The sequence below is a fragment of the Ochotona princeps genome, chromosome 10 (genome assembly GCF_030435755.1).
Source record: "Ochotona princeps isolate mOchPri1 chromosome 10, mOchPri1.hap1, whole genome shotgun sequence".
NCBI lineage: Eukaryota > Metazoa > Chordata > Mammalia > Lagomorpha > Ochotonidae > Ochotona > Ochotona princeps.
Window position 1 is genome coordinate 54,145,350 of NC_080841.1, and position 10,868 is coordinate 54,156,217.

At 39.5% G+C, this 10,868-nt stretch overlaps 1 protein-coding gene across 2 annotated transcripts in view; it reads right to left on the reverse strand.

Moving 5' to 3' along the window:
• Positions 1-10,868, reverse strand: part of PRPF18 (pre-mRNA processing factor 18) — a 55,828-nt gene that overhangs the window by 13,663 nt on the left and 31,297 nt on the right. For both annotated transcript variants that reach the window (XM_036495244.2, XM_004578474.4), the window contains 3 exons: positions 10,475-10,615; positions 10,290-10,361; positions 8,416-8,571 (listed from right to left, as the gene is read on the reverse strand). In XM_036495244.2, coding sequence (XP_036351137.1) covers positions 8,416-8,571; positions 10,290-10,361; positions 10,475-10,615 — 369 coding nt within the window. The remainder of the gene's footprint in view (positions 1-8,415; positions 8,572-10,289; positions 10,362-10,474; positions 10,616-10,868) is intronic.

Genomic DNA, 10,868 nt, shown 5'->3' on the forward strand with positions numbered 1-10,868 from the left:
GTGGGTAGTTTTTTGTTTATATGTAAGCTTTCTGTAGCATTGTAAAGAAGATATTAAGTTAATTACTTCTGAAGCTGTCACTAGTATACACTGTAAGACAAAAGGACAGATTCATTTAGTGGTGCATCCTAAGAGTGTGAACAGTAACGAAGAAGCTGAATAACATTTTCTATCTAACTAACTTCAAGTTCTGTCATGAACTGCTAGAGTCCAAATAAAGGACTTCTTAGTATTTGATACATAAAGATGAATTCCAGGGAAGACTTTATGGCACAGTGGAGTAAGCCTACCCTGAGACACTCACATCACTCAACTAAGAATCAGCTCAAGTCCCAACTAGTCCACTTACTTTGCAGTTTTCTGCTAACATGCACCCTGGAAGGCAGCAACAAGGGCGTAAGTACTTGGGGCCTTGCCAACTTTGTGGGAGACTCAGTTGGCGACCCAGGCTCCAGGTTCAGGCTCTGGCCTGGCCCAGCCCTGACTGCAGTGGGCACTGGGAAGCAAACACTATTAGAAAGTTCTCTTTATCTTCTCCTCCACTCTGTAAGTAGATGAAAATAAATATTATAAAATTTAATCCAAAGTTTACACTAAACAAATGTTCAGTTGGCCTGAAATGATTCCAAGAACATATAACTTAATGTTTAAGAGTGAATTTCCATAACAATACACATGGTAATGTGCAAAAGTCCAATATTTCAAACCTTAACTGGAGAAATTCTTTTCAAACAAGCATATCATTAAAACTGAATTTACCTAAATAAACTAGCCTAGCCACATGGGATAATGACACACACATCCAAGCCAGAGTGCTTTTTAACAAAAGCCGCAGTATAGGTACTAAATGTATAAAAGTTTTCAATATCTGGAAAACTCACCAGAAAATTAACACACACACACTCACACAAACTACTAGCTTGGGACTATACAAATTGTTTGCATGGTTCTGCTGAGAAACAGCTGCTCTCTCATTTTTTACTTAGTCTGGGTGTTCATTTTCTATAGGAGAATAAATTTTTAGTTCAAAGGTTCATCACTGTGCAAAGTAACAAATTATATTTACAAAAATGTATTCAACTTTGAAAACAGCATTCACTCACAGGACTAAATAAGGTAAAAACTTAGGCCAAAAAATTACACCAAAAAAAACTGAGAAAAAGTTTCATTATTTGACCACCAGGCTTTTACACTGAAGTATTATCTGTACGTTTCACCCAACAATGTGGTTGAAAAACATAATACGTAATGCCCTAAAATAAAAAGTTTATTTTTTTTAATCAACTATGCTGCCAGCTTCAAGGAAGCATGGATTATTTAGATCAGCACTCCCCAAACTGTTTCAACAATACACTGTTCTGTAATATTAAAGGAATTATTTTATATAAGATAAATGCCAGTATTTGTCTCTAAAACTGAGCAGTGAAAACATGCTGCAAAGTGTTACTGCTGGTGTAGCGGTTTATCATCCTAATCCTCCATCTGCTAGCACCAGCATCCCACTGGATGTTTCACTTACAATCTAGCTCTCTGTTTATGGCCTAGGAAAGCAGCAGGAGCTATGGCCCAGCTTCTTGGGCCTCTGCACCTATGTGGGAGATCAGGAAGTAGCTCTTGGCACCCAGCTTCAGATTGGCTCAGCTCTGGCTGTTGCAGCCATTTGAAGAAAGAACCAGTGGATGGAAGACATCTCTCTCTCTCTCTCCCTCTCTCTCTCTCCAAAATCTGCCTTTCAAACGAAAACAAATCTTTTTTTAAAACATGCTACTGGGCCCGGCGGCGTGGCCTAGAGGCTAAAGTCCTCGCCTTGAAAGCCCCGGGATCCCATATGGGCGCCGGTTCTAATCCCGGCAGCTCCACTTCCCATCCAGCTCCCTGCTTGTGGCCTGGGAAAGCAGTTGAGGACGGCCCAATGCTTTGGGACCCTGCACCCGTGTGGGAGACCCGGAAGAGGTTCCAGGTTCCCAGCATCGGATCGGCGCGCACCGGCCCGTTGCGGCTCACTTGGGGAGTGAAACATCGGATGGAAGATCTTCCTCTCTGTCTCTCCTCCTCTGTGTATATCTGGCTGTAATAAAAATGAATAAATCTTTAAAAAAAAAAAAAAAACATGCTACAAAGCACTACAAGGATAGTGACTTATCATACAATAACTGGGAGACAGGGAAGAAGCTCCTAGCTTTGGCCTGGGCCATTGCTGGCCACTGAAGTCATCAGCAAAGTGAACCAGCAGATGGGAGATCTCTCCCTCTAATTTTGACTTGCAAAATTAAAAACAAAAATGAGCATTAATGCAAGGTACATATTTATCAAAAGCCAAGATACTGTGTATGTAGTATATGGATCATGTTGTCAACACTTATTACAGTTACCAATATTGTCACATACAGATACATACTGTCATATGTATTTGGCAATACATATGAAAGTACTTCAGAAAGTCCCTGAGAAAATGGAATTCTATTTATTGTGGTGCAAAACAGTTTTGAAATCCATGGTTCTTGCATAAAATTCAATCCCCACTAACCTTGCCTTATATGCTCAAGTTTCCTAATTTTTCAAACCAAAATAAATTTAACTTTTAATTCAATTTTCAAAAAACTTTTTGAGTAGCCTCAGGTTATACATTTACAAATGTTCCAAGAACAAATACACTGGCAAACGCTAGTATAGACATAATAAAGCAAATGTGAAACATGAAGTAATGGACATAAAATGTTAGTATCCTATCTTTTCTAAGGAACTGAAAAACTGAAGGTTACTGAAAATAACTGTCAAAAATACCATAGGATGCTTGGCTTTTGTAAAAGAGGAACCTTAAGAAAAACTATATGAAATGAATATTCTCCTTGACCTTCTAATCCCCCCCAAGAGTAACACAATACATGATACCAGCAGGAAACAAAAGGCACACTCAACTGGATAATCTGCTGGTGGCAAAGTTCCAAGGACTTTACAAGGGAAGAATTGGCAGGACTTGGAACAACGCCCCCAAGCCAGCAACCCTGAGAAGCTTCCAGCAGCCCACATTCTCAGTGGCAGAGGAGGGTGGTGCAGTCCACACAGGACTGCTCAAGGTGGGCCCAAAGAAATAAATAACTAAACTTGTTCTCATCCCAGTCACAAAACACGTTCCAGTACCTCTCACTGCCTAACAACCTCCAGTCTTTCATTCAAGTCTGGCTCCAGGTGTGGAAGTGGTGAGCAAGGATCTTGGTGGCACCGCAAGGGCTGAGAGCCATTTCATGTGATGCCACCTGGCCATTCTTTTCTCATTTACCTTTCTTCTCTACTGGCAAGGAAAGAATGTCCAAGATAAGACTCTTGCGAAAGATGCCTGGAAATGACTGGATTAGAAAGTCCCTAAACAACCTCAAGAGCATTCTATGGTCCATGTGCTTAAGAACAAAAATAAAACAAAACAAACAAGCAAAAAGAAAAATGTTTACCAAAATCTGGGCCAAAGATTACACCTGTATTTGTCAGAATAAACAAGATACTTGAAATTACTACCACCAATTTGATTAAGGCTTGAAGACAGCTAACAAACTACAAACTCTGCTTTGATCTGTAGGATGAGACTCCCTCCCTGTGGCATATTACTTTCTATGAAAAAGAATACTTCAAACAACTTGTGCAATTTAAATCCTATAGAGGTTTGCATGAAACCCAAGATGCAATCATGTTCTGAGGAAATAGTCCAACGAATTTTTTTCTAGAAATATGTTTTCTAGGGCCCGCCATGGTAGCCTAGTGGTTAAAGTCATGACCATGTACATGCTAGGATCTCATACAGGTGCCGGTTCTAATCCCAGCAGCCCGGCTTCCCATCCAACTCCCTGTTTGTGACCTGGGAAAACAGTCAAGGACGGCCCAAAGCCGTCCTTGTGAAAGACCTGGATGAGGCTCCTGGCTCTGGGTGAGCGCAGCTCCAAGCGGTGTGGCCGCTTGAGGAGTGAATCAATGGACAGAAGATCTTCCTCTGTCTCTCCTCCTCTCTATATATCTGCTTTTCCAATAACACAAATGAAATTTAAAAAAAAAAATGTTTTCTAGAGATATGTTTTCAGACAAACAAAAATTCTACATAGTCTTAAGTTTTTGTGTGATACATGAAATCCAAGACCAGGCAAAATAAGCAACCGCGCATGTCAGACAATGATTATTTCAGAAGGAGAAGGATTGAGGCCGGGAACTGACGTGAAGGAACTTGCTGGGTACGACTGGAAATGTTCCAGATCTAGATCTTAGTGTACATCTTGGTAAACAGTATACACATAAGAGGATCATGGGGCTGTACCATCTAGGTTAGTACCAGGCAAGCACAACACTGTTGAAGTATATTATGTCTCAATGTAAAAAGAAACAACTACTCTATTAAGTAGCTTTCACAACGATTTCTTCAGCAAACAGCTTAACATAGAAAAGGCCTGAGTTCAAGCAATCACCAAAGGTCAGCAAACTGCTGTCCACAGGCCATTTCCTTCTGGGTTATAAATAGGGTTATGCTGGAACACAACCAAGCTGCTTGCACACTGCAGCTGCAGGGCTGAGTGGTTGCCACAGGGACGATACCAAGCCCAAAGCCTAAGAAACTCTGCCAACCTTCGACTTAATCTCCACTGTATCTGGTGTTTCTTTTGTGTGAAATTCAAAACAACTTGACCTAAGTAGCAGAGTAACAAGGGGAAGATGCCGAAGACAATTCAGTGAATTGTTAACCACAATCAAGAATTTCACAATGCTCTTAGTATAGGAATGTCAGCATTCTTTTGCCTGAGTTGCACTGTGGGTTTATTTTAAGACACAAGCACAAACTGGCTGAGAGGACAATGACATACTTCTTCCATTTGTGTCTATGTAAAAAAAAAAAAAAAAAAAAAAACAGGAAAACAAGACAGACATGGGCTGGGGTTTCTCACACACGACTCACTGCTATTTCTTTCTTATTATTGTGGATGCTGAATTGCAATAATACAATGTAATTAATGAATTAAAAATAATAAATAAATTAAAAATAAAAGTTCTGGCCTCTAGGAAAAAAATGGTGAAGAATCAGAGAAATGTAGGAGTCAGAAGAGCTGAAATAGGCAATAGCTGATTTGCCGCTTGCACACATCAAGGCATTTTCCAAGCTAGCCTGTTTCAAATCTTGGGGAAATTGAGTACGCTACAAAGCTTCTTCATATCACTATAACAACTTACTGGGAGACACTATTTTTAAACTAAAAGCTTAAAAAACAAGAACAAAACAAAAAGAACAAAGCTTTTCCTTGCATTAAGTCTGTCTGCCCATACATGAATGTTTAATCCTCTTGTATCGTAAGGCTCCACCATTACCTATAGACCTCTTGCCTAAATCCTCAGTGTCTCCTTTCCCAATGAGAACAAGAATAAGATCATCATCTCTCCTGTCAGAATATTCACACCATCAGCAAATACTTACGAGTGCTCCTCTTGAACTAGATACTGTTTGGGTACAATAGTGAAGTAGGTTCTTATCTTATGGAACCCACACTAAATTAACCCTAGCAATATACCATAAACTATCATTATCCTCACAATGGGCAGACCACACTATCAATTCAGCCATGTTAGATTTAGTCCATTAATTTCCCCAGTTATTTCTCATATTCACTGATTAATCAATGCAAATTTTATGAGTCATCTTTGCTAAATAATGTACTTTTTAATAAAAGATTTATTTATTTTTTATTGGAAAGGCAGATACACACAGAGAAGGACAGACAGAAAGATCTTCCATCCTCAGGTTCACTAACCAAATGGCCACAACAGCTAGAGTTGAGCTGTTTTGAAATCAGGAGCCAGGAGCTTCTTCTGGGTCTCCCACACAAGTACAGGATCCTAAGCCTTTGGGCCGACTGCTTTCCCAGGCCACAAGCTGGGAGCTGGGTAGGAAGCGGGGCAGCTGAGATACAAACTGGTGCCCATATGGGATCCTGATGTGTGCAAGGCGAGGATTTAGCTACTAGACTATTGTGCTGGGTCCTAAACACTTTTCTTTTATAATCTGCCCACCTCTCCTGTCAGTCAAGAATTTCTGAAATGTCAGTTTCTTTTCCACAATAACACGCACCCTCCCTATCCTTTCTCATTTCTTAGCATCCGAGTGCTATAAACTCATCTCTGTAGAGTCACCCAAGCAGCACGGACATATTGAACAAGGCGTTACTGAGGCCACCAGGAACCCCAAGACTTCTGTGACCAGGATCCACCCACGCAGACATGGCTTCCCCACTGAAGAGCTCTGACTGTATCCTGTGCACAGCGATATAATTATTTCTATGTCAAGTATCTTCTTTAATTTGATACATTTTCACTATTTTTCCCTAATTTTTATCAGCTTTGGGAAAGCAAACATTTTTAAAACAAGAAGCTTGGTGTTTAAAGCAAGAACAGTCAAGGGAGGTCAGACCATTACACATCTTCCAAAATAAACCAGAAATCCTCTTAAATAAATGCTAGATACACTTTAAGAAAGAAAATCAGTCCATGGGAGATGTGGAAATCATACCACTGTGTACAATTAAAAATACTGTTTTGAAGACATTTATGTGGTTATATGAACTTTTACACACTTCAGTTTTGGCCATTGTACAAACACATTTAATACATGTAATCCTTGAAAACTGTTCTCTATTATTAACCAAACAATTTGCTTTTCAATGCAAAGCTCTTGCCTCTGACAGTCACTCATGATTATTTAGAAATGAAAATGTGCCTGAACTTCTGTAAGTAGATCTGAAGTCTACAAGGCATAAAGTTCACACTGGGGAGTCAGTAGGAAATATTTTAGAATGCTAATACATGTGAATAAGGCATAAAGCATGACATATGAATTAACATTCCACCCTTGAAATTGAAATACAAACAAACAAAAGACAATCATGAATATGATAATCACTGTTCTCTGGCACATGATCTGAAAGTACTTTCTGCATTTTAAGTGAGCTTTTTAATTTTAAGCAAACTTCCAGAGCATAATCTTCAAGTTTTAGAATTCTTATCCAGCGGAAGTCATTATGCAGACACATTCTGCATTTATAACAACTTGGCAAAACCTAGATTTCAGCCTAACAACAATGCAAACCAGTTTATGTGAGACATGTATCATTTTTTGAGAAAAACTCTATAAACACTCTAGACCTATTTACTAAACTAGAAAAGCGTTGTTACATGCTACTTAAAAATGATTTTCTGTGTAAAACCAAGTATTGAATCTCCATGTCTTTTTACTTTAGTACATATTAGAAGTGAGTATAAAGTAAAAGTGAGATTTAATGTAAAATATTCTAAATCCATTGCTCCTCACTAAATTCTCAAATTACTTAGAAAAAAATGTTAAAAATAAAAAAAGTCAGCTGCAATAGTTTTATTTCGGTGCTACGATAATGAAAGCATACCCTTCCCTCAGTCACACATGGAAGTCAAGAGGCTCTTCCTCTGTTCAGTGAAGTTGTCTTAGATACAAGTACTCCTCGAGAGTGGACTTCTGCCCTCCCGTGCTATGTTGTCCTTACTAAGCAGCAGTTCCCTCTCACCCATTTTTGCCTTCGGGAATTTCACCTACAAGTCAACCACTCTGGCCTACAGTCAGAAGGGTAGTAGCTTAGCACTTTATCACAATGCTGATGTCATTCACTTTATTTCAACTCATCACAGAGATTTTCTATGATTTCACATTATCACAAGGAAAGGGGTTTGAGTATAGCACAAGAAAATATCTTAGATAGAGCCCACATTCATATAACTATGATTAGAGAATACTGTAAACCTGTTCTGTTACTGTTGTTAATTTCTTATTGGGAGAGCTTACTAATTAAACATTATCACAGAAATGAAAGCAAAGAAAAAATTGTCACATTTACAGGGTTCAGCTCTCCCATAGTTTCAGATATTCATTAGGAGCAACAGAACTAGAATTTTTTTCCTTATTCTTAAGACTTACAGCTTTAGGCGGGGGTTGGGAGTGGGTGGGTGAGGACAATGGTTCAATTGGCTAATCCTCCCCTTGCAAGCACTGGGATCCCATATGGGTGCCAGTTCATGTCCTGGCTGCTCTACTTTCCTTCCAGCTCCCTGCCTGTGGTCTGAGAAAGCAATGGAGGATGATCCAAAGCTTTGGAATCCTGCACCGGCACCCATGTGGGAGACCCAGAAGCTCCTGGCTCCTGGCTCCTGATCGGCTCAGCTCCAGCCATTTGTGGCCACTTGGGGAGTGAACCAGAGGACAAAAGATCTTTCTTTCTGTCTCTCCTTCTCTGTGTAAATCTGACTTTCCAACAAAAATAAATAAATCATTAAAAACATTAAAAAAAAAAACCAACCTTGCAGCGTTTGGGAAGTGAGGAAAGATAAACTCTAGAACAATTCCTGTCTTTCCAGATAACTTACCTGTATATATTTCCGCTGAGTTTCATCATTTAAAACATGTGCAACATGCTTGGAAAAAATTTTTTCCCTGCCAGTTCTAGCATGGATCCCAACCATAGTGACACCAATAGGCCACGGCGCATTCCCAATGGCCATCTGGAGATAAGCATCATTTGCCTGAAAGGAAAGAGTAAAAGATCAGAAAGGTGAAAATATTCTTCTGGTTCAAGTTTTACTTTAAGTATTTCACAGCCCTTAGGACATAGTTTTCATTCACCTCTTGGGCACATAGAGAACATCACCAATCCCATTATTCAATAAAAGATTAAAATATGGAGTGACTGCCCTGCCCAGGATCAAAAGATGTCCATGGAAACACTCAATCCAGAACTAAAGCTGTAGGTAGAAAGAAAAAAACATTCCTTCAGAGCCTTTGTGCCCTGGGAATTAACATGCTACAAATCTGGAATTAGCAGGTAGGTAACTTGACGCACTGACAGACACTCAAGCTGGAGTCTCCTTTAGATTCAGCCTTCTCCACGGTGGTCAGAGAGAAGACAGAGGCTAACTCATTTTTCACCTTTCAAGCTGAAATGATACCCACTCTGTGCACAGCACTACAGATCTCAAAGCAGTGGGGCGCACATGCTGGGACGACCACATAGGGTCCATAACAGATGTGTAAGCAGAGACGAATTGCTGGCTCTCAAGTCAAATAGCTCAACGATGAGATCAGCTCCCTGTGGTCCTCCCAAAGCCTCCCACCTGCCAAGAACTTTAATATAAAAGCTACAGAAAAGTGAAGAAATAAATCAATGAAGACAAATGGCTCTTTTTCTAAAACAAATCTAACCAGCTATGAGGAGGAAACAAATAAAAAAACAAGTTAAGTATATAAAAAATTCTAAAGGTTTCAGAAATGCTTATGAGTTAAGTCTCGAAAAGATTTTAATTTTAGAAATCAACACATATATGACAGAGATGATTTAAAAGAATCCAGAGGAGGGCTTTAGGTGTAGCTAAGTCACTACTTGTGACACCAGCATCCCATGTTGGAGTACTTGAATTTGAGACTCAAGTCAGCTCTGCTTTTGACTAGAGATTCCTGCTATGAGTTGCATTAGCCTAGAGCTCTCGTCACCCAGGAATGCCAATGGTCCTGGATATGAGCACAGCCACTCACAGCACCCTGAGCAGCACTGTCACTGTGCTCAGATACTCCACTGCCAGCCTCCTGTGAGGCCAAGCCAAATTCCAGCAAACCCACTGCTGCTGCACTGGGGCCCTGGGCCCTTCTGGATTACCCTCTACCAACTCACAGCCTCCCACTCTTGCCTTGTAAGTCCTCCCCAGGAGCCCTAACGCCACAGGGCTTTTCTTCTGTCACCTCTTCCCAGGGCCCGTTCAGGAGTAAAGACGCAAGGCAGAGCAGTCTTCCCTTGCAAGGAGTCTGCTGCTGCTGCAGTACAGAAATGAGAGTGACGCATCTGTGTCCTTACTGCAACAATTTCCCCACAGAAACAATTACACGGAGAGGCTAAATGCCACTGTATCATTAGCACAACAGTTCCATATCATTACTAATTAAATAAGCTCTTAGAGCTGGCCTGGGAAACTAACCTTCATAATACTGTTTCTATAGGAAAATTTGTCTCAAGCCATAATTAGCCATTTATAACCTTAGAAATTCAGACCAATTCATGAAATGAATCCAGCAATATGCAGCTCATGCATTTAAGAACTTTTATATTCACTTTAAAAATAACTAAGACAATAATTGTGGTCTCAAGGTTATAATAAACAGAAAATAAAACCTGGTGGTGGTGGCTGCTTTTCTGCTAAAATGTATTGTGTAAAACTGTCCTCACACAAAAATGCACAGCAAGCTGACATACCTTCACATATTCTCTCTGTAGCATGAATTTAATAATATCCGTTATTGATTCTTTAATATCAGCAGGAAGATTCTGGAAAAGAAAAAATGCATAACTAATTTTATAATCTACTAAATTCAGACTTCATTTATTGTAAATCTATCCATTTATGCGTCAGTTTAAAAAAAGCATTTGAGACGCCTCACCCGCTTACGTAGCTTCCTGAAAAGTGGTCTGAGATATGACTCTGTCTGTTTCTGAGTAGCACTGTTCAGTTTACCCTGGACACTGCGTTTCACATAATCTTCTCTGGAATTTAATTCTTTAGCCCAAACTCCAAGAAGAAACTGTTGAAAGAATAAGCAAATTTAGATTACAATGCCACCTAGTGGTTCATATATGCAATAGCTCTCTAACAAAAAAGCAGTATACTTACTATCCTTAAAATGTCAACTAAAATATCATCAATAAATTTAACTAATAAACTATTTCAACTTATTTTGTCATGCACGTTTTAAAATGGTGCCTTTGGTACATCACAAACTTATTTCTAGCTCAAAATAATACATATCTTCCAAGCAAGAATGATCAAATCTCATT